The sequence below is a fragment of the Aquarana catesbeiana genome, linkage group LG10 (genome assembly GCF_042186555.1).
Source record: "Aquarana catesbeiana isolate 2022-GZ linkage group LG10, ASM4218655v1, whole genome shotgun sequence".
Taxonomy (NCBI): domain Eukaryota; kingdom Metazoa; phylum Chordata; class Amphibia; order Anura; family Ranidae; genus Aquarana; species Aquarana catesbeiana.
The window spans coordinates 206,988,726-207,013,219 of record NC_133333.1 but is presented as its reverse complement, the minus strand read 5'-3'; the positions used below and the strand labels follow the sequence as shown (position 1 = coordinate 207,013,219).

Below are 24,494 nucleotides of genomic sequence, written 5' to 3'. Positions count from 1 at the left end.
TCGGAATATGAGCACCCCAAAGGCAGCACATCAGGATCTGAATCAGAGGAGGAAGCAGTCGGTCCAAAAAGACGACGGTCTGAACACCAGGCAGCTACCATCAGTGCCAGCGGCGGTAGACCCCAGGAGGAGGGGCCCAGTACAAGCGCTGCTAGACCCCAGGAGGAAAGGCCCAGCACAAGTGCACGCCAAAGAATTAGGGCCCAAACCCAGCTTCCAGATGCCTTGGCCAACCCATTGTGGCTGCCTTCTACCACAGGGTCAGCCACGATCCCCCCCTTTTACAGCACAGCCAGGTGTGCAGGTCAACACTGCAGGTTTTTCCCAAATTGATTTTTTAAATTTATTTTTCCCTAACGAATTGATTCAAGGCATCGTGGACCAAACCAATCTCTTTGCCCAACAATTTATTGCAACCAACCCCAGCTCCAGCTATGCCCGCCCGTTTGAATGGAGACCCCTAACAGTAGTGGAGCTAAAATTGTTTTTAGGCCTAACCCTCAACATGGTGCTTACAAAAAAAAAATGAAATGCATAAGTACTGGTCGACCAAACCCATCCACCATATGCCAATTTTTTCATCGGGCATGTCCAGGTCCCAATACGAAATCATAATGCGCTTCTTGCATTTCAGTGACAACTCACAGTGCCCCCCCCCCCAAATCACCCTAAAGTTTGCCCCCTAATTAATTTTTTTTCCCAGAAGTTTGCCGAACTTTATGTCCCTGACAAAAATATATCTGTGGACGAATCCCTGGTGCATTTCACAGGCCGGCTGGGAATCAAGCAATATATCCCCAGTAAGAGGGCAAGATATGGCTTAAAGCTTAACAAGCTTTGTGAAAGCGCCACCGGTTATGTGCACTCATTCCGCGTGTACGAAGGCAAAGATTCCCAGCTCCAGCCCCCTGAGTGTCCCTCGTACATGGGAATAAGTGGGAAAATTGTTTGGTAGTTGGCATTCCTACTCCTCCAAAAGGGGTATCATATTTACATGGACAACTATTATACTAGTTTGCCCCTTCTCCACCATCTATATCTAAAACAAACTTTGGCCTTTGGTACAACAAGAAAAAACTGAAAGGGCTTCCCACAGCGTCTTGTCACCACAAACATTCAAAGGGGGGAATTGACAAGCTTGAGGAACAAAGAAGTGTTGGCTGTGAAGTGGAGGGATAGGAAAGATGTGTACATCATGTCCACCATCCACGATGACACCTCAGTGGAACTTCACAGAAGACGCGGTACCGTCCGCAAGCCTTCCTGTATCACTGAATACAATAAATACATGGGGGGAGGTGGATTTAAATGATCAATTGTTGCAGCCCTATCTTTCAACAAGAAAATCCCTCTTCTGGTACAAAAAAGTCGCAATTTACTTTTTTCATTTGGCCCTTTTAAATTCTTTCATCATCTACCAGAAATCAACAGAAACACCCACCACCTTCATAAAGTTTATTGAAGACATTGTCACTGCCCTGATTTATCAGCAAGTATCCCCCCCCAGAAAGCATTCGCTCCTATTGTGTCAGCAGACTACATGAGCACCATTTCCCGGACCATATTCCACCAACAGGATCCGGAAGACGACGCCAAAAAAAATGTCGGGTGTGCACCAAAAGAAGGATTAGGAAAGATACCAGCTTCCATTGTCCCGACTGTCCCTCCCAACCTGGCCTTTGCATCGGAGAATGCTTCAAGCGATATCACACTCTGGAAAATTATTAGTCCATATTTCTAATACTGCCATTTCCCCGTTTTCAATTTCTGTCCTGAATATTTCCCTTCCTCAACCAACCATATCATTGCCTTCCATGTAACCGACCCTGGCCTGTTTCTCGACTATGCCTCTGCCTACTGTCTGCATTGTTTTTCCGCCATGTTTTTGCCTTTCACGTGAACTGACCCTGGACTGAATCAACTATGCCTCTGCCTACCGTCTATTTATAGACTGACCTCGGCCTGTTGACCATGTTTTTGTCTGCCCCTTGGATTAATCTTTCACCCTGCTACACAGGGGTCTCACATATGTGAGGGGCTCCAGAAAAGTGTTCGGAGTTCAGAAAACCAGTTTTTGGTTTTCTGTGTTCCCAGAACAGGGTCTGGTTCCCCGGAGGCTTCAAAGCGATAAGGATGGGAGAAGCCTCTACCCCTGTCCCCATTCTTTCCTGACCGATGCCCTAAACTTGATGGTACTGCCTGCTCCCTGGACAAATACTCTGGCTGTGCTGACCATACCTCTGCCTGCTGAATGTACTAACTATGGACAGTATTCCTGCCTGCTGCATGGACGATCCTTTGATCCTTTTGCTGCTGCTGACCACATCCCTGCCTGCTATCTGGACCAATGCTTTGGCTGTGATGACATCTCTACCTGTACTGACTATTCCTGCCTGCTGCCTGTTTTGCTGTCGCTGTCCACGTTCCTGCCTGCTGCCTGGACCGATGCTCTTTTCTGTGGACCACTGCACTACTAAAACCACAGGTAATCTTTTCTTTACCCTTTACTCAGCAGAATGTATTTTGGTTTGTAATTGGTATGTACAGTACATGCTATGTGTTAGAAATATAAAGGGCCTTCAACAATGGGATAGGTTGGCAGGAATTTGTGTGTAATGTATGCTCCTAGAACAACTGACAGTGCTACTTGGATGTTGGGCCTCTGTATGTGGCCAGGCTATGTAAAAGTCTCACACATGTGGTATCTCCATACTCAGGAGGAGTAGCAGAATGTATTTGGGGTGTCCTTTTTGCTATGTACATGCTGTGTGTTGAACATATCTTATAAATGGACAACTTTGTGTAAAAAAAATGCGTTTTCATTTTTTTTCCACATTTTCCAAAAACTTCTGTAAAAAAATGAACCATTCAAAAGACTCATTATGCCTCATAGCTTATACGTTAAGGTGTTAGCTTTCCAAAGTGGGGTCATTTTGTGGGCGTTTCCATTGTCCTGGTGCTCCAGGGCCTTCAAAATTGTAATAGGTGGTTGAGAAATGAGATGTGTAATTTATGCTTGTAGAACGCCTGACGGTGCTACTTGGATGTTAGGCCTCTGTATGTGGCCAGGCTGTGTAAAAGTCTCACACATGTGGTATCGCCATACTCGGGAGGAGTAGCAGAATGTATTTTGGGGTGTCAGTTTTGCTATGTACATGCTATGTGTGGGTAATATCTTATAAATGGACAACTTTGTGTAAAAAAATTTTTCCACATTTTCCAAAAACTTCTGTAAAAAAATGAACCATTCAAAAGACTCATGCCTCATAGCTTATACGTTAGGGTGTTAGCTTTCCAAAGTGGGGTCATTTTGTGGGCGTTTCCATTGTCCTGGTGCTCCAGGGCCTTCAAAATTGTAATAGGTGGTTGAGAAATGAGATGTGTAATTTATGCTTGTAGAACGCCTGACGGTGCTACTTGGATGTTAGGCCTCTGTATGTGGCCAGGCTGTGTAAAAGTCTCACACATGTGGTATCGCCATACTCGGGAGGAGTAGCAGAATGTATTTTGGGGTGTCAGTTTTGCTATGTACATGCTATGTGTGGGTAATATCTTATAAATGGACAACTTTTTATATAAAAAAATGCGTTTTCATTTTTTTTCCACATATTCCACAAACTTCAGGAAAAAAATGAACCATTCAAAAGACTAATTATGCCTCATAGATTATACGTTGGGGTGTTAGCTTTCCAAAATGGGGTCATTTTGTGGACATTTCCATTGTCCTGGTGCTCCAGGGCCTTCAAAATTGTAATAGGTGGTTGAGAAATGAGATGTGTAATTTATGCTCCTAGAATGCCTGAAGCTGCTATTTCAATGTTGGGCCTCTGTATGTGGCCAGGCTGTGTAAAAGTCTCACAAATTTGATATCACCATACTCAGGAGGAGTAGTAGAATGTATTTTGGGGTGTCATTTTTGCTATGTACATGCTATGTGTTGGAAATATCTTATGAATGGACAACTTTGTGTAAAAACAAAATGCGTTTTCATTTTTTTTACACAGTTTGCAAAAACTTCTGGAAAAAAATGAATTGTTCAAAAGACTTATTATGCCTCATAGATTATACGCTGGGGTGTTAGCTTTCCAAAATGGGGTCATTTTGTGGGCGTTTCCATTGACCTGGTGCTCCAGGGCCTTCAAAAGTGTGATAGGTTGTCATCAAAAGAAATGTGCAATTTATGCTCGTAAAACGCCTGACGGTGCTAGTTGGATGTTAGAGCTCTGTATGTGGCCAGGCTGTGTAAAAGTCTCACACATGTGGTATCACTATACTCAGGAGGAGTAGCAGAATGTATTTTGGGGTGTCATTGCAAGTATGCATGTGCTGTGTGAGAGAAATAACTTGTTATTATGACAATTTTGTGCAAAAAAAAAATAAATAAAAATAAAAATTTCCAAGCATTGTGGGAAAAAATTACAACTTCAAAAAACTCACCATGCCTCTTACTAAATACAGAGTAGAGCACAAGCAGCCGGCATTGAGGCCGTTCATAAGTAGGAGTCGTTCGTAAGTCGGGCATTTGTAAGTCAGGGACTACCCGTATGTCTAAAATATGTAGCACCCTCTACCATAGGTAGGTGCTAGAGTGAGGATTTTGTAAGGGAAACTGTCAGTGCAGATACATTTGGGCAGGCCTATGCTTCAGGCTAGGCCTGCTTGTTTTGATCTGGGGGGCAGGGAGTGGTTAGTGCAGCAGTGGGTGTGACCACCTGTGCTTTAGTTCTGAGGCGCCTCCCCTGCTTCCATGAAGAATGTTCTGGAAGAGGGGCAGGGCCTAGGACTGGAGTGGCAGGCTGCTCATGTGAGGAGCTCTGACCAAGCCCCAACTGGAATTGGCAGGGGGCAGGCCTCCCATATAAGCTGAGGTAACAGCCCACTGGGGGAAGTTGTCGGCCGGAAGACTTGGTGAATGAAGTACTAGGCAGCAGGAGGGACCCCATCCCCATCTTGGGGGGTGCGAGGTCTAGTGGAGGAGCCTGGGAGAGCGTGGAGGGAACTTCATCCTTACACAGTCATGGATGAAGTGTTCTGAAACAGAGGGGCTGGAGAAGCTGTCAGAACATATGTCCAGTTAAGGTTCTCCATTATGGACTCGGGGCAGAAAAAGGTTGGTAAGTGGACCACAGTGGAGTTCTGGATGAGGGGGGAGCTGGGTGTGAGGCCAGAGACTGTGGGGAAAGTGTCAAATTGCTGTGGCCTGAGGGCGCAGGATTTGCAGGCTGGACTAGCTGGAAGCAGTAGTTCACCAATCAACACATGCTACTAAATTACTAGGCTACTGCAGTCCTCTGGCCTAGTAACAGGGCAACCAATTCTAGCCAGCAACTGAGACTGTTCAGAGTGGTCTCTTTTGTCAAAAGAGGATGATGTGATAGGAAGAGTAATGATCTACAGTGGAAGTTTGTTCAGGAAGGTGGAAGTCCTGGGAGCAACAGTCTGCAGGAGATATGCAGAGGAGGAGAAATAGTCTGCATGGTGTTATGCAGGGGAAGTGTCTGTAGATATTATGTGTACATCAGTACTTTAAGGCTCAACCTTTTGATCTAATTCTTAAATATGATGGCAAAGCAATTATTCCATGCTCAAGACTTGACATGCTTGGTATTTATTTACTTAACACAACCCTGTCTTTTATATTTTGTCAAAAATTGGGTATAATATTGTATTTGTACTAAAAGGCATTTTAGCGTATTATTTTCTGCAGATAAACATTTGATAAATACTGTACTGTATTTATTGGCGTATAACACTCACTTTTTCACTGTGAAAATCGGGTGCAAATAGCGTGTGCGTGTTATACGCCAATACTTCAATTTTAGCTGCCTTGGAGGGGACAGGGAGGGAGGAGGGACAAGCGCCGTCAGATTACATTCAGTGAGAATCTCCTGTTTACTTGGCAGCCTCTGTAATAGGAAGTCCCGTCTCCTGGGCCGCCATTGGACCACTGTTCTGTCTATCATAGGAGATTGGCACTGTATGTAATCTGTCGGCACTCGTCCGGCCCCCCTGCCTGTCCCCTCTAGGTACAGATGGGCATTGATCAGGCTGCACTGATGGCAATGGTGAGGCTGCTGTACTGATGGCAATGGTGAGGCTGCTGCACTGATGGCAATGGTGAGGCTGCTGTACTGATGGCAATGGTGAGGCTGCTGCACTGATGGCAAAGGTGAGGCTGCTTCATTGATGGAATGGTGAGGCTGTTGCATTGATGGCAATGGTGAGGCTGCTGCATTGGTGGCAATGGTGAGGCTGCTGCATTGATGGCAATAGTGAGGCTGCTGCATTGATCGCAATGGTGAGGCTGCTGCATTGATGAGGCTACATCGATGGCACTTGTGAGGTTGCAGATGGACATTGATCAGGCTGCATTGATGGCAATGGTGGGGCTGCAGATGGGCACTGACCCTTATTTTGCTTCAGAGATTCTTATTTAAAATGTACGTTTTTTTTTTTTTTCCTGAAACTTCCTTCTTAAAATTAATGTGCGTGTTATACGCCGATAAATACGGTAACTGCACAAATATTGTGTCATATAAAAATTGCAACGCCCACTGTTTTATTCTCCAGGGTTTCTGTTTTTAGAAAATATATACTTCTTTATGGTAAATCTTAACCAAAAAATGCAGATTTTGGTGTGTGCAGAAAATAAAAAAAAATTACCTGAGTAGACAAGTGGTAAAAGCGGATTTCCAGACGTTTCTGTGTTTATTAAACGTCAGCAGCGCCAAAAAGTTACTTTTAATAAACACATACTCACCTGTCCCAGCAATGCGGCCGCCCAAAGCCTTGGTTTTCTCCCCAGCTTCTCCCCGGCGCTGGCATCACTAGTGTGGGCACCCGGCTGTCACAGCCAGTGCGCACTGTGCATGCGTGAGTTGTGCTGTGCGTCCTGAATGGCCAGACAGTCTTCTGGGACCTGTGACATGTTCCAGAACATTGCAGGGAGGGAGGGTGAGAGGAGAATTTCCATTTGAGTCGCCTAGGTGGCATGAACGGAAGTGGGAGCTGTCAAAACTATGTACCCCCCCCCCAACAAAAAAATGACATGCCAAATGTGGCACGACAGGGGGTCAGGAGTCCTTAAAAGCGAAAGTTCCACTTTTGGGTGTAACTCTGTTTTAAAGTGTAATTGTAAAAATAATTTGGCTGATCCTATGCTCATCTGCAACTCTCAGGCACTATTGTTCACTCTCACTGTCCACGATCGAATGAAAACAGATGCACTCCAACTAACAGTATGTACACTATAAAGCTGGCCATACATTATTCCTTTATTTTGTTGAACCAGCGGGTTAAATAAAAAAAAGAAAGGAAACAATTTCTCCATCCACATTAATTGGTAAACTGCAATATGTTACTGTTTCGTTTTTTGATTCAGATACACTTTTAATAAAACATGAATGCAAAAGCAACAAAGTTAAACTACATTTTTAAATGGTAGTTATATAGTGTTTGGCTGAGTGTGTATTCCAGAAACGACTACAGAGGAGACTGGGATGATATAAGAAAACCATAAAGTACAGATGAATAGAGAGAAGATCTACGTAGTATAAAGATTTCTCTGGCAATCTCCAGCTGTCACCTTGCTCCCGCCCACTAGTGTTGTAATCCTCCAGGTTTAGGTTGGCCCCTCCCCCTCCTCCTCCTATCTCAGAATTCTCCAGCAATCTCCAGCACAGAGTACAGAGTTCCAGCCGTCACTCAGAAGTTCCTGGCCCCGCCTCGTATTATTCATGATGTGTCCCCCAGGCCCCTCCCCCTGGCTCCATATACGGAGAGAACATGGAGGGGTCCAGAAGTGGCTCAGGCAGTATAAAAGGAGTCGGGCTGGGAGAGGTTGCAGTAGAGCGAGCAGCAGAGAGCAGACGCTGACACACAGGCAGACGGCCTCCAGCTGAACTGTGACAAGAAGCTCCAGGAAAAGCAGCAGCAGAGCGACATGTTCCCTCTCAGCCTCCTCCAGTCCTCGCACAGTCCTGTGTATGTCTACCGCCAGCCCGAGCTCCCCCACTGGACCGCCACACACCTCATCCTCCGCCAGCTGGAAGACGACATGCTGAGCGTGAGCAGCGACATGGAGAGGAGAATGCAGCGCCTCCACCAGGCTTACCATCTCCTGGCCAATGACCCGGACATGAGGAGGGTGAGGGGGGCTCAGAGCGGACACCCCACCACCCCCCAAGACAAATCCCCCACCGAGGGCAAAGACGGGAAGGAGAACTTTGAGCTCTCCCTGGACGTGAGTCCGTTTTCTCCAGAAGAACTGACAGTGAGGACGGAAGGAAGGAGACTGATCGTGGCGGGAAAATCCGACAAGAAAAGGGAGACGGAGAATGGCGGCTTCTTCCAGGAATACAGAGAGTGGCGCAGAGAAGCCGAGCTCCCGGAAGACGTGAATCCCGAGGACGTGCTGTGCTCCATGTCCAAGGACGGGCGGCTCCACTTCTGGGCACCTCGCCTGGCACTGCCCGCTGCCCAAGGGAGATCCATCACCATCACCATGGAGCAGAGCCCAGGGGAAGGTCAGGAGTCCAACCCAGAGAACCAGAACCACCGGGGACAGCGGGAGCAAGACCTCCCCCAGAATTCATCCTGATGACATGATGGGACTGAGATTTGGCTTCATCATAGATCACATTTTTCGATCTTATTCTATTCTATTCTTTTTTTGTTTACAAAATTTTTTTATTGAGGTTAATTTGTGGTACAATAAGAGGTTTCAATTACAGTAAAATTAACATATAAAGGTTATTCAGTTATATAATTATTGAAAAATAGGCAAGTAGAAAATATATTGATACAATCTATCAAGGGTTTTGTAAAATAGTGTAAAGAATATAGATATAGATAGATATGAATGATTAAAAAATAAACAAACATAGAAATATCAATTTGAACTAATATCTCTATTCATTTGTTTGCATTTCTGAACAATACATCTCCAAGTGAGAACCAAGAGTCCCATTTTTTATTATAAAATTGTACCGAGTTTTATAATACGTGAAAGATTTTTTCCATCTGGTTAATGAAACTAATTCTTGTTTTTAATTGATTTATCGGTATTGAGGGAGATTTCCAGTGATAGGCTATGAGCCAATGAATTGGTATACATATGGTCTCATATGAGGTATAGACAGTCATTTGATTTTTAGTGAAAAATAGACATTTATGAAGTGTGAGCTTTTATTCTATTGTATTACTATCTATTCCCACCCTGAGATGTAACTTTTATAATTAACTCTTATTTTGGTCTTGTTATTTGTTTTATACAATCTCTTCTTTTGTTTTGTAACATATTATTTTTTAAATAAATGTTTAGATGCTAATGATATTGTCTGTTTTGATTTGTATGAAACTGTATGATGGGATATGAGATGAGGTGTTAGGGAAATGGTCCTGACTAGAGGAGGATAGTACTGACTATGAATACAAATGATAAATATTAAAGTGGAACTTCAGCCATATCTCTTTTCTTTTCTTTTTTTTTTCCATAATGGGGAAAATCTGTAAGGTTTTGTTGCCTCATTTGACTATATTGCAAAAAAAAAAAATTCTTCTCTTTTTCTTCTCCAGGAATGTCTGTCATAGGGATAGTAAGTGAGAGAACACACACACTATTAAAAACCTGACAGACTTTCCAACTCTTCCCCATAACAAAAAAAAAACAAAAACATTTTGTATGGAGTTCCACTTTAACTTGTGTACCAGTCTGTATATCCCCCATTCATTACCAGGCCAGTTTTCAGTGCTGTGATAGTTTGACTGACAATTACTTGGTCATGCAGCACTGTACCAAAAAAAAAATAGATATTTATATTTATATATTTATTTTTTTGAGAAACATAAAGCACTATTTGGTGATATTAAATATGCTTCAAGTTTTTAATTTTTTAACTGTATAGGTAAAAAAGGTCAACATTTTAAAAAAAAACTTTTTTTTTTTAAGTTTCTCTTATATAAAAATATGCCAAATGATGTCTTTTGGGAAAGTAAACACCCTAAAGTAATTGCAATTGAAATGAAAATACATGCTGGTGATGAGGGGGTTAAAACACGGAGCTTAATGATTGTGCACTAGATAAAGGGTATCATGAATGTACAAGTCATACATAGAGGGAGGAGAAAGTGAAGGGGTTAATGTGTAGGTCATATACAGTGTGAAGATGAAAATTAAGGTGTTAATGTACAGGATAAAGGAGGTGAAGGGGTTAATATGCAGATCACCACAGAGACAAGTTTGCAGGGCATGCTGAGACTTGTAGTTCCACAGCGGTGAGATGTATTTCAGGCTCATCCTTAACACATACACATTTAACAAACTTCACCTTATTTTTACACTGGAATAATTGCTCATCATTTGGAGAGATTACCTCACTGTGCATTTTTATTTTTTTATTGCCTGCGGGGCTCTTTCATAACATGACTATTAAGAGCAAAGAGAAAGATCAAGGACCCGCCCACTGGGAAGTTCCTCCACCAACTCCAACTTTGCAGTCCCTGTCTGCTCCTCCCTCCTCGTGTATTATTCATTATGTATATACAGACTCCTCCCCTTCACTAGAGATACACAGAGAGCACATGGCTGGAGGGCGGATCTCAGCTGCATTGATGTTAACCCTGTACAGTCTGGATTAGAAGGCTGGGTAGTGATTTATGGATGAGAAGATTAAGACAGACTTTATATGGGTAACAAAATAAAGTAGAACTCCAGATAACACTCTTTGTGCATTTACAGCAACAGTTCTTTTTTGAGTTTTGTGATAAAGACTTTACTGAAGTGAATAAAAGCTGATCATTGTAAGCACCCCTGTGCTATTATCAGACTGCATTATACAGTATTGGATATTTTTGTGTTGATATTACAAAGGAATCCAGAAAACTGACCGGATGATAAGGACTCAACTTCACTTTATATAAAACATTTCTGTTCATTCTATAAATCAAATATTAAGAGATTTCTTATTTCAAAAACATTTTTTAAAGCATGCAAACAAAGAACAGAAGATAGTTATAAAATGAAAATATTTATTTAGAAAACTATATATACAGTATATAGAAAGAGTGAGCCAAGCAATATAAAAATCAGGAAACTGGAACAATAACATAAATTCTAACATGGGAAAGTAGAAGTGATCTTCCTGACATCTTCTCATCCTGATAGAAATAGTGACAGAAAATCTATTAATATTGTACCAAATCTCAGTCCCATCATGTCATCAGGATGAATTCTGGGGGAGGTCTTGCTCCTGCTGTCCCCGGTGGTTCTGGTTCTCCGGGTTGGACTCCTGACCTTCTCCTGGGCTCTGCTCATTGGTGATGGTGATGGTTCTCTGTTGGGCAGCGGGCAGTGCCAGGCGAGGTGCCTGGAATTGGAGCCGCCCGTCCTTGGACATGGAGCACAGCACGTCCTCGGGATTCACGTCTTCCGGGAGCTCGGCTTCTCTGCGCCACTCTCTGTATTCCTGGAAGAAGCCGCCATTCTCCATCTCCCTTTTCTTGTCGGATTTTCCCGCCACGATCAGTCTCCTTCCTTCCATCCTCACTGTCAGTTCTTCTGGAGAAAATGGACTCACGTCCAGGGAGAGCTCAAAGTTCTCCTTCCCGTCTTTGCCCTCGGTGGGGGATTTGTCTTGGGGGGCGGTGGGGTGTCCGCTCTGAGCCCCCCTCCCCCTCCTCATGTCCGGGTCATTGGCCAGGAGATGGTAAGTCTGGTGGAGGCGCTGCATTCTCCTCTCCATGTCGCTGCTCACGCTCAGCATGTCGTCTTCCAGCTGGCGGAGGATGAGGTGTGTGGCGGTCCAGTGGGGGAGCTCGGGCTGGCGGTAGACATACACAGGACTGTGCGAGGACTGGAGGAGGCTGAGAGGGAACATGTCGCTCTGCTGCTGCTTTTCCTGGAGCTTCTTGTCACAGTTCAGCTGGAGGCCGTCTGCCTGTGTGTCAGCGTCTGCTCTCTGCTGCTCGCTCTACTGCAACCTCTCCCAGCCCGACTCCTTTTATACTGCCTGAGCCACTTTTGGACCCCTCCATGTGCTCTCCATATATGGAGCCAGGGGGAGGGGCCTGGGGGACACATCATGAATAATACGAGGCGGAGTCAGGAACTTCTGAGTGACGGCTGGAACGCTGTACTCTGTGCTGGAGATTGCTGGAGAATTCTGAGAAATATCTGTGATAGAAAGAAGATGAGTGTACATAGCCGTATACTGAGCACACATGATGGAGATTAGAACAATGTATATATTGTATATATAGTTCAGATACACACGGAGAAGCTAATCTCTAGGACAGACAATATACACAGCGTAATTACCATTTCCTAAAAGAGCTGAACAAGGCTGGGAAATCCCATTATTTTGTACAGACAACATTTTTCAGCCATTGTAACCCCCCAAAACCCCTCCCCCCACATACACCCCCCAAATCACATCAAATAATGGGTGTGGTCAATCAATTTTCACAAAGCGTAGGAGGTCTTAACCACTTCAATACCCAGCCATAGTCAAATGACGGCCACAGATGGGATCTCCCATCCTGGGAGGACGTCATATGACGGCCTTGGCTTTCTGCCGCTAGGGCCCGCAGATCGGGGTTCTGTTGTGTCCGGGACACAGCCGTTCCCTGATGGGGGTATTGAAGCGGCGGCGTGCGGCGGCGGAGCGTCGGGAGTGGTGAACCTGTCACAATGCAGAGCGGCATTGGGAAGCGGCATGCACGGTGTCCACGCGTGCTTCCGGTGGCGCGCAGAGCGGTGATCGGGGCTGAGGCTTTTCCCTTGGATACAGCTCAGCCCCGATCACTGTAGCCAATGAGATGGCTCTTCACCACATGACCAGCTGTGTCCAATCACAGCCGGTCACTAATGTAAATAAAACATACAGTGTAATTGCTGTTGCTGGGTTCTACTCTTCACACACCGATCCAGTGTGAGGAGGAGATCAGCTAACAGTGAGTTACCTATTACATATATGTACTACTGTGCCCAGATTTCCCCCCCTAAATAAAGAGTACCTGTCATCAGGAGTACCTGTCATCAGGAGTACCTGTCCATCAGGAGTACCCGCCACCTCACCACCTGCCAGCAGAGTACCTGCCACCTAAGTACCTGCCACCTCACCACCTACGACCAGAGTACCTGCCACCAGAGTACCCGCCACCAGAGTACCCGCCACCTCATCACCTGCCGCCAGAGTACCTGCCACCTCACCACCTGCCACCAGAGTAAGTGCCACCAGAGTACCCGCCACCTCACCACCAGAGTACCTGCCACCAGAGTACCTGCCACCTCACCACCGGCCACCAGAGTACCTGCCACTAGAGTACCTGCCACCTCACCACCTGCCACCAGAGTACCTGCCACCTCACCAGAGTACCCGCCACCTCACCACCTGCCACCAGAGTACCTGCCACCTCACCACCTGCCACCAGAGTACCTGTCACTTCACCAGAGTACCCGTCACCTCACCACCTGCCACCAGAGTACCTGCCACCAGAGTACATACAGCCAGTGAGCCACTATGTCCAGAAAGGTGTACACCCCAGAAGAGGCATACCAAATACTCAGTCTGACCGATGAGAGCAACGGGGAGCTCTCACCGCTCAGTTCTGATTCTGATTCTGGTTCTGGTTCGGAATATGAGCACCCCGAAGGCAGCACGTCAGGATCCGAATCAGAGGAGGAAGCAGTCGGTCCAAAAAGACGACGATCTGAACACCAGGCAGCTACCAGCAGTGCCAGCGACGGTAGACCCCAGGAGGAGGGGCCCAGTACAAGCGCTGCTAGACCCCAGGAGGAAAGGCCCAGCACAAGTGCACACCAAATTAGGGCCCAAACCCAGCTTCCAGATGCCTTGGCCAACCCATTGTGGCTGCCTTCTACCACAGGGTCATCCACGATCCCCCCTTTTACAGCACAGCCAGGTGTGCAGGTCAACACTGCAGGTTTTTCCCAAATTGATTTTTTAAATTTATTTTTCCCTAATGAATTGATTCAAGGCATCGTGGACCAAACCAATCTCTTTGCCCAACAATTTATTGCAACCAACCCCAGCTCCAGCTATGCCCGCCCTTTTGAATGGAGACCCCTAACAGTAGTGGAGCTAAAATTGTTTTTAGGCCTAACCCTCAACATGGGGCTTACAAAAAAAATGAAATGCATAAGTATTGGTCGACCAAACCCATCCACCATATGCCAATTTTTTCATCGGGCATGTCTAGGTCCCAATACGAAATCATAATGCGCTTCTTGCATTTCAGTGACAACTCACAGTGCCCCCCCCAAATCACCCAAACTTTGACAAACTATATAAAGTTTGCCCCCTAATTAATTTTTTTTCCCAGAAGTTTGCCGAACTTTATGTCCCTGACAAAAATATATCTGTGGACGAATCCCTGGTGCATTTCACAGGCCAGCTGGGAATCAAGCAATATATCCCCAGTAAGAGGGCGAGGTACGGCTTGATCTTAACAAGCTTTGTGAAAGCGCCACCGGTTATGTGTACTCATTCCGCGTGTACGAAGGCAAAGATTCCCAGCTCCAGCCCCCTGAGTGTCCCTCGTACATGGGAATAAGTGGGAAAATTGTTTGGGAGTTGGCATTCCCACTCCTCCAAAAGGGGTACCATATTTACATGGACAACTATTATACTAGTTTTCCCCTTCTCCACCACCTATATCTACAACAAACTTTGGCCTGTGGTACAACAAGAAAAAACCGAAAGGGCTTCCCACAGCGTCTTGTCACCACAAACATTCAAAGGGTGGAATCGACAAGCTTGAGGAACGAAGAAGTGTTGGCTGTGAAGTGGAGGGATAGGAAAGATGTGTACATCATGTCCACCATCCACGATGACACCTCGGTGGAACTTCATAGAAGACGCGGTACCGTTCGCAAGCCTTCCTGTATCACTGAGTACAATAAATACATGGGGGGGTGGATTTAAATGATCAATTGTTGCAGCCCTATCTTTCAACAAGAAAATCCCTCTTCTGGTGCAAAAAAGTCGCAATTTACTTTTTTCATTTGGCCCTTTTAAATTCTTGCATCATCTACCAGAAATCAACAGAAACACCCACCACCTTCATAAAGTTTATTGAAGACATTGTCACTGCCCTGATTTATCAGCAAGTATCCCCCTCCAGAAAGCATTCACTCCGATTCTGTCAGCAGACTACATGAGCACCATTTCCCGGACTATATTCCACCAACAGGATCCGGAAGACAACGCCAAAAAAAATGTCGGGTGTGCACCAAAAGAGGGATTAGGAAAGATACCAGCTTCCATTGTCCCGACTGTCCCTCCCAACCTGGCCTTTGCATCGGAGAATGCTTCAAGCGATATCACACTCTGGAAAATTATTAGTCCATATTTCTAATACTGCCATTTCCCCGTTTTCAATTTCTGTCCTGAATATTTCCCTTCCTCAACCAACCATATCATTGCCTTCCATGTAACCGACCCTGGCCTGTTTCTCGACTATGCCTCTGCCTACCGTCTGCATTGTTTTTCCGCCATGTTTTTGCCTTTCACGTGAACTGACCCTGGACTGAATCAACTATGCCTCTGCCTACCGTCTATTTCTGCCTTTTACCTGTACTGACCTCGGCCTGTTGACCATGTTTTTGCTTGCCCCTTGGATTGATCTTTCACCTGCTACACAGGGGTCTCACATATGTGAGGAGCTCCAGAATAGTGTTCGGAGTTCAGAAAACCAGTTTTTGGTTTTCTGTGTTCCCAGAACAAGGTCTGGTTGCCCGGAGGCTTCAAAGTGATAAGGGTGGGAGAAGCCTCTACCCCTCTCCCCATTCTTTCCTGACTGATGCCCTAAGCTTGATGGTACTGCCTGCTCCCTGGACAAATACTCTGGCTGTGCTGACTATACCTCTGCCTGCTGCATATACTAACTATGGACAGTATTCCTGCCTGCTGCATGGACGATCCTTTGATCCTTTTGCTGCTGCTGACCACATCCCTGCCTGCTATCTGGACCAATGCTTTGGCTGTGCTGACATCTCTACCTGTACTGACTATTCCTGCCTGCTGCCTGTTTTGCTGTCGCTATCCACGTTCCTGCCTGCTGCCTGGACCGATGCTCTTTTCTGTGGACCACTGCACTACTAAAACCACAGGTAATCTTTCCTTTACCCTTTACTCAGCAGAATGTATTTTGGTTTGTAATTGTACAGTACATGCTATGTGTTAGAAATATGAAGGGCCTTCAACAATGGGATAGGTTGGCAGGAATTTGTGTGTAATGTATGCTCCTAGAACAACTGACAGTGCTACTTGGATGTTGGGCCTCTGTATGTGGCCTCACACATGTGGTATCTCCATACTCAGGAGGAGTAGCAGAATGTATTTTGGGGTGTCCTTTTTGCTATGTACATGCTGTATGTTGGACTTATCTTATAAATGTACAACTTTGTGTTAAAAAAATGCGTTTTCATTTTTTTCCCCACATTTTCCAAAAACTTCTGTAAAAAAAAGAACCATGCAAAAGACTCATTATGCCTCATAGCTTATACGTTGGGCTGTTAACTTTCCAAAATGGGGTCATTTTGCGGGCGTTTCCATTGTCCTGGTGCTCCGGGGCCTTCAAAATTGTAATAGGTGGTTGAGAAATTAGATGTGTAAATTATGCTTGTTGAACGCCTGACGGTGCTACTTGGATGTTGGGCCTCTGTATGTGGCCAGGCTGTGTAAAAGTCTCACACATGTGGTATCGCCATACTCGGGAGGAGTAGCAGAATGTATTTTGTGGTGTCAGTTTTGCTATGTACATGCTATGTGTTGGTAATATCTTATAAATGGACAACTTTGTATAAAAAAAATGTGTTTTCATGTTTTTTCCACATATTCCACAAACTTCAGGAAAAAAATGAACCATTCAAAAGAATAATTATGCCTCATAGATTATACGTTGGGGTGTTAGCTTTCCAAAATGGGGTCATTTTGTGGGCATTTCCATTGTCCTGGTGCTCCAGGGCCTTCAAAATTGTAATAGGTGGTTGAGAAATTAGATGTGTAATTTATGCTCCTAGAATGCCTGAAGCTGTTATTTCAATGTTGGGCCTCTGTACGTGGCCAGGCTGTGTAAAAGTCTCACACATTTGATATCACCATACTCAGGAGGAGTAGCAGAATGTATTTTGGGGTATCATTTTTGCTATGTACATGCTATGTGTTGGAAATATCTTATGAATGGACAACTTTGTGTAAAAAAAATGCGTTTTCATTTTTTTTCCACAGTTTCCAAAAACTTCTGGAAAAAAATGAACTGTTCAAAAGACTCATTATGCCTCATAGATTATACATTAGGGTGTTAGCTTTCCAAAATGGGGTCATTTTGTGAGCGTTTCCATTGTCCTGGTGCTCCAGGGTCTTCAAAACTGTAATAGGTGGTTGAGAAATGAGATGTGTAATTTATGCATGTAGAACGCCTGATGGTGCTACTTCAATGTTGGGCCTCTGTATGTGGCCAGGCTGTGTAAGAGTCTCACACATGTGGTATCGCCATACTCGGGAGGAGAAGCAGAATATATTTTGGGGTGTCAGTTTTCCTACGTCAATGCTATGTGTTGGAAATATCTTATAAATGGACAACTTTGTATTAAAAAATGCGTTTTCATTTTTTTCCCACATATTCCAAAAACTACTGGAAAAAAATGAACTGTTCAAAAGACTCATTATGCCTCATAGATTATACGCTGGGGTGTTAGCTTTCCAAAATGGAGTCATTTTGTGGGCGTTTCCATTGACCTGGTGCTCCAGGGCCTTCAAAAGTGTAATAGGTTGTCATCAAATGAAATGTGCAATTTATGCTCGTAAAACGCCTGACGGTGCTAGTTGGATGTTAGAGCTCTGTATGTGGCCAGGCTGTGTAAAAGTCTCACACATGTGGTATCACTATACTCAGCAGGAGTAGCAGAATGTATTTTGGGGTGTCATTGCAAGTATGCATGTGCTGTGTGAGAGAAATAACTTGTTATTATGACAATTTTGTGCAAACAAAAATAAAAAAAAAAATTTCCAAGAATTGTGGGAAAAAATTACAACTTCAAAAAACTCACCATGCCTCTTACTAAATACCTTGGAATGCCTGCTTTCCAAAAAGGGGTAATTTGGGGGGTATTTGTACTTTTCTGGCTTGTTAGGGCCTCAAGAAATGAGATAGGCCTTCAGTACATCAGGTGTGATCAGATGTGATCATTTTTCAATGATTTGCACAATAGCTTGTACACTCTATAACTTTCACAGAGACTAAATAATATACACTAATTTAGATTATTTTTACTAAAGATATGTAGCAGTATACATTTTGGTCCAAATTTATGAAGAAAAATTACTTATTTGCAAAATTTTACAATAGAAACTAAAAAAAGTGTTTTTTTTCAAAAATTTCTCTCTTTTTTCGCTTATATTGCAAAAAAAAAAAAAAACAGCAGTGATTAAATACCACCAAAAGAAAGCAATGTTTGCGAGAAAAAAATGATAAAAATTTGGTTTGGGTACAGTGTAGCATGACTGAGTAATTGTCATTCAAAGTGTGCGAGCGCTGAAAGCTAAAAATTGGTCTGGGAAGGAAGGGTGTATAAAAGCCCTGTATTGAAGTAGTTAAAGGGGCATTAAATACCAAGATTGCATTACATACAGTGTGCAGAGTTCAGGGGGGAAACTGGACTTCTGTGTTTACGTGATTGTGGTGAGCAGGTCCCCCCAAGGGTTTGAGCCAGGGTTGGTGGAACTGAGTTCCACCAAGTTCCCCCTGAAAAAAGCCCTGGTTGGTGAGACCCAATGGCAGCTGGTGTTGGAGGATTTTTGGGGGGCATGGGTGGGCCCCACCAGATCCACACTTACCCTACGGGTGAAAAACTCCAATGGCTCTTCTGGCCATGCAGTACATGAAGTACTGCAGTGTGGAATGTGGTAAGATAGCTGCTCAGAGGTATCCAGGACCAGTGTGGAGCACAATCAGCCGGCATTGAGGCCTTTCATAAGTAGGAGTCATTCGTAAGTCGGGCATTTGTAAGTCAGGGACTACCCGTATGTCTAAAATATGTAGCACCCTCTACCATAGGTAGGTGCTAGAGTGAGGATTTTATAAGGGAAACTGTCAGTGCATACATTTGGGCAGGCCTATGCTTCAGGCTAGGCCTGCTTGTTTTGATCTGGGGGACAGGGAGTGGTTAGTGCAGCAGTGGGTGTGACCACCTGTGCTTTAGTTCTGAGGCGCCTCCCCTGCTTCCATGAAGAATGTTCTGGAAGAGGGGCAGGGCCTAGGACTGGAGTGGCAGGCTGCTCATGTGAGGAGCTCTGACCAAGCCCCAACTGGAATTGGCAGGGGGCAGAACTCCCATATAAGCTGAGGTAACAGCCCACTGGGGGAAGTTGTCGGCCGGAAGACTTGGAGTACTAGGCAGCAGGAGGGGTCCCATCCCCATCTTGGGGGGGTTGCGAGGCCTAGTGGAGGAGCCTGGGAGAGCGTGGAGGGAGCTTCATCCTTACACAGTCATGGATGGAGTGTTCTGAAACAGAGGGGCTGGAGAAGCTGTCAGAACATATGTCCAGTTAAGGTTCTCCATTATGGACTCGGGGCAGAAAAAGGTCGGTAAGTGGACCACAGTGGAGTTCTGGATGAGGCATGCAAGGGGAGCTGGGTGTGAGGCCAGAGACTGTGGGGAAAGTGTCAAATTGCTGTGGCCTGAGGGTGCAGGATTTGCAGGCTGGACTAGCTGGAAGCAGTAGTTCACCAATCAACACATGCTACTAAATTACTAGGCTACCGGGGAGAGGTACTGCAGACCTCTGGCCTAGTAACAGTGCAACCAATTCTAGCCAGCAACTGAGACTGTTCAGAGTGGTCTCTTTTGTCAAAAGAGGATGATGTGATAGGAAGAGTAATGATCTACAGTGGAAGATTGTTCAGGAGGGTGGAAGTCCTGGGAGCAACAGTCTGCAGGAGATATGCAGAGGAGGAGAAATAGTCTGCATGGTGTTATGCAGGGGAAGTGTCTGTAGATATTATGTGTACATCAATACTTTAAGGCTCAACCTTTTGTTCTAATTTTTAAATATGATGGCAAAGCAATTATTCCATGCTCAAGACTTGAAATGCTTGGTATTTATTTACTTGACACAACCCTGTCTTTTATCAAAAATTGGGTATAATATTGTATTTGTACTAAAAGGCATTTTAGCATATTATTTCCTGCAGATAAACATTTGATAAATACTGTACTGTATTTATTGGCGTATAACACTCACTTTTTCACTGTGAAAATCGGGTGCAAATAGCGTGTGCGTGTTATACGCCAATACTTCAATTTTAGCTGCCTTGGAGGGGACAGGGAGGGAGGAGGGACAAGCGTCGTCAGATTACATTCAGTGAGAATCTCCTGTTTACTTGGCGGCCTCTGTAATAGGAAGTCCCGTCTCCTGGGCCGCCATTGGACCACTGTTCTGTCTATCATAGGAGATTGTCACTGTATGTAATCTGTCGGCACTCGTCCCACCCCCCTCCCTGTCCCTTCTAGGTACAGATGGGCATTGATCAGGCTGCACTGGTGGCAATGGTGAGGCTGCTGCACTGATGGCAATGGTGAGGCTGCTGTACTGATGGCAGTGGTGAGGCTGCTGCACTGATGGCAATGGTGAGGCTGCTGCATTGATGGCAATGGTGAGGCTGCTGCATTGATGGCAATGGTGAGGCTGCTGCATTGATGGCAATGGTGAGGCTGCTGTACTGATGGCAGTGGTGAGGCTGCTGCACTGATGGCAATGGTGAGGCTGCTGCACTGATGGCAATGGTGAGGCTGCTGCATTGATGGCAATGGTGAGGCTGCTGCATTGATGGCAATGGTGAGGCTGCTGCATTGATGGCAGTGGTGAGGCTGCTGCATTGATGGCAATGGTGAGGCTGCTGCATTGATGGCAATAGGGAGGCTGCTGCATTGATGGCAATGGTGGAGCTGCTGCATTGATGAGGCTACATCGATGGCACTTGTGAGGTTGCAGATGGACATTGATCAGGCTGCATTGATGGCAATGGTGGGGCTGCAGATGGGCACTGACCCTTATTTTGCTTCAGAGATCCTTATTTAAAATGTATGTTTTTTTTTTTCCTGAAACTTCCTTCTTAAAATTAATGTGCGTGTTATACGCCGATAAATACTGTAACTGCACAAATATTGTGTCATATAAAAATTGCAACGCCCACTATTTTATTCTCCAGGGTTTCTGTTTTTAGAAAATATATACTTCTTTATGGTAAATTCTAACCAAAAAAATGCAGATTTTGGTGTGTGCAGAAAATAAAAAAAATTACCTGAGTAGACAAGTGGTAAAAGCGGATTTCCAGACGTTTCTGTGTTTATTAAACGTCAGCAGCGCCAAAAAGTTACTTTTAATAAACACACACTAACCTGTCCCAGCGATGCGGCTGCCCAAAGCCTTGGTTCTCTCCCCAGCTTCTCCCTGGTGCTGGCATCACTAGTGTGGGCACCCGGCTGTCACAGCCGATGCGCACTGTGCATTCGTGAGTTGTGCTGTGCGTCCTGAATGGCCAGACAGTCTTCTGGGACCTGTGACATGTTCCAGAACATTGCAGGGAGGGAGGGTGAGAGGAGAATTTCCGCTCGAGTTGCCTAGGTGGCGTGAACGGAAGTTGGGAGCTGTCAAAACTATGTACCCACCCCCCCCCAACAAAAAAATTACATGTCAAATGTGGCATGACAGGGGGTCAGGAGTCCTTAAAAGGGAAAGTTCCACTTTTGGGTGTATCCCTGCTTTAAAGTGTAATTGTAAAAATAATTTGGCTGATCCTATGCTCATCTGCAACTCTCAGGCACTATTGTTCACTCTCACTGTCCACGATCGAATGAAAACAGAAGCAATCCAACTAACAGTATGTACACTATAAAGCTGGCCATACATTATTCCTTTATTTTGTTGAACCAGCGGGTTAAATAAAAAAAAAAAGAAAGGAAACAATTTCTCCATCCACATTAATTGGTAAACTGCAATATGTTACTGTTTCATTTTTTGATTCAGATACACTTTTAATAAAACATGAATGCAAAAGCAACAAAGTTAAACTACATTTTAAAATGAATGTTATATAATGTTTGGCTAAGTGTGTCTTCCAGAAAAGACTACAGAGGAGACTGGGATGATATAATAAAACCATAAAGTACAGATGAATAGAGAGAAGATCTACGTAGTATAAAGAATTCTCTGGCAATCTCCAGCTGTCACCTTGCTCCCGCCCACAAGTGTTGTAATCCTCCAGGTTTAGGTTGGCCCCTCCCCCTCCTCCTCCTATCTCAGAATTCTCCAGCAATCTCCAGCACAGAGTACAGAGTTCCAGCCGTCACTCAGAAGTTCCTGGCCCCGCCTTGTATTATTCATGATGTGTCCCCCAGGCCCCTCCCCCTGGCTCCATATATGGAGAGCACATGGAGGGGTGCAGAAGTGGCTCAGGCAGTATAAAAGGAGCCGGGCTGGGAGAGGTTGCAGTAGAGCGAGCAGCAGAGAGCAGACGCTGACACACAGGCAGACGGCCTCCAGCTGAACTGTGACAAGAAGCTCCAGGGAAAGCAGCAGCAGAGCGACATGTTCCCTCTCAGCCTCCTCCAGTCCTCGCACAGTCCTGTGTATGTCTACCGCCAGCCCGAGCTCCCCCACTGGACCGCCACACACCTCATCCTCCGCCAGCTGGAAGACGACATGCTGAGCGTGAGCAGCGACATGGAGAGGAGAATGCAGCGCCTCCACCAGACTTACCATCTCCTGGCCAATGACCCGGACATGAGGAGGGGGAGGGGGGCTCAGAGCGGACACCCCACCACCCCCCAAGACAAATCCCCCACCGAGGGCAAAGACGGGAAGGAGAACTTTGAGCTCTCCCTGGACGTGAGTCCGTTTTCTCCAGAAGAACTGACAGTGAGGACGAAAGGAAGGAGACTGATCGTGGCGGGAAAATCCGATAAGAAAAGGGAGACGGAGAATGGCGGCTTCTTCCAGGAATACAGAGAGTGGCGCAGAGAAGCCGAGCTCCCGGAAGACGTGAATCCCGAGGATGTGCTGTGCTCCATGTCCAAGGACGGGCGGCTCCACTTCTGGGCACCTCGCCTGGCACTGCCCGCTGCCCAACAGAGAACCATCACCATCACCATGGAGCAGAGCCCAGGAGAAGGTCAGGAGTCCAACCCGGAGAACCAGAACCACCGGGGACAGCATGAGCAAGACCTCCCCCAGAATTCATCCTGATGACATGATGGGACTGAGATTTGGCTTCATCACAGATCACATTCTTCGATCTTATTCTATTCTATTCTTTTTTTGTTTACAAACTTTTTTTATTGAGGTTAATTCGTGGTATAATAAGAGGTTTCAATTACAGTAAAATTAACATATAAAGGTTATTCAGTTATATAATTATTGAAAAATAGACAAGTAGAAAATATATTGATACAATCTATCAAGGGTTTTGTACAATAGTGTAAAGAATATATAGATATAGATATAGATAGATATGAATGATGAAAAAATAAACAAACATAGAAATATCAATTTGAACTAATATCTCTATTCATTTGTTTGCATTTCTAAACAATACATCTCCAAGTGAGAACCAAGAGTCACATTTTTTATTATAAAATTGTATCGAGTTTTATAATACGTGAAAGATTTTTTCCATCTGGTTAATGAAACTAATTCTTGTTTTTAATTGATTTATCGGTATTGAGGGAGATTTCCAGTGATAGGCTATGAGCCTATCATGAATCAATGAATTGGTATACATATGGTCTCATATGAGGTATAGACAGTCATTTGATTTTTTGTGAAAAATAGACATTATGAAGTGTGAGATTTTATTCTATTTTATTACTATCTATTCCCACCCCAAGATGTAACTTTATTTTATAATTAACTCTTATTTTGGTCTTGTTATTTGTTTTATACAATCTCTTCTTTTGTTTTGTAACATATTATTTTTTAAATAAATGTTTAGATGCTAATGATATTGTCTGTTTTGATTTGTATGAAACTGTATAATGGGATATGAGATGAGGTGTTAGGGAAGTGGTCCTGACTAGAGGAGGATAGTACTGACTATGAATACAAATGATAAATATTAAAGTGGAACTTCAGCCATATCTCTTTTCTTTTTTTTTTCCCGTAATGGGGAAAATCTGTAAGGTTTTGTTGCCTCATTTGACTATATTGGAAAAAATTCTTCTCTCTTTCTTCTCCCGGAATGTCTGTCATAGGGATAGTAAGTGAGAGAACACACACACTATTAAAAACCTGACAGACTTTCCAACTCTTCCCCATAACAAAAAAAAAAAAAAACATTTTGTATGGAGTTCAGTCTGTACCAGTCTGTATATCCACCATTCATTACCGGGCCACTTTTCAGTGCTGTGATAGTTTGACTGACAATTACTTGGTCATGCAGCACTGTACCAAAAAAAAAAAAAATAAATAGAT

At 44.6% G+C, this 24,494-nt stretch overlaps 3 protein-coding genes across 3 annotated transcripts; 2 read left to right on the top strand and 1 right to left on the bottom strand.

Moving 5' to 3' along the window:
• Window positions 1–7,776: 7,776 nt before the first annotated feature.
• LOC141110113 (heat shock protein 30C-like) lies at window positions 7,777–9,329 on the top strand. The gene has a single exon (XM_073601329.1). It carries the CDS (start codon window positions 7,943–7,945, stop codon window positions 8,597–8,599), a length of 657 nt encoding a protein of 218 aa, XP_073457430.1. The 5' UTR covers window positions 7,777–7,942; the 3' UTR covers window positions 8,600–9,329.
• A 1,739-nt stretch (window positions 9,330–11,068) lies between these two features.
• Window positions 11,069–12,008, bottom strand: LOC141110111 (heat shock protein 30C-like). The gene has a single exon (XM_073601328.1). It carries the CDS (start codon window positions 11,874–11,876, stop codon window positions 11,220–11,222), a length of 657 nt encoding a protein of 218 aa, XP_073457429.1. The 5' UTR covers window positions 11,877–12,008; the 3' UTR covers window positions 11,069–11,219.
• Window positions 12,009–22,519: 10,511 nt separating this feature from the next.
• LOC141110110 (heat shock protein 30C-like) lies at window positions 22,520–24,013 on the top strand. Its single transcript, XM_073601327.1, has one exon. It carries the CDS (start codon window positions 22,614–22,616, stop codon window positions 23,268–23,270), a length of 657 nt encoding a protein of 218 aa, XP_073457428.1. The 5' UTR covers window positions 22,520–22,613; the 3' UTR covers window positions 23,271–24,013.
• Window positions 24,014–24,494: the final 481 nt, after the last annotated feature.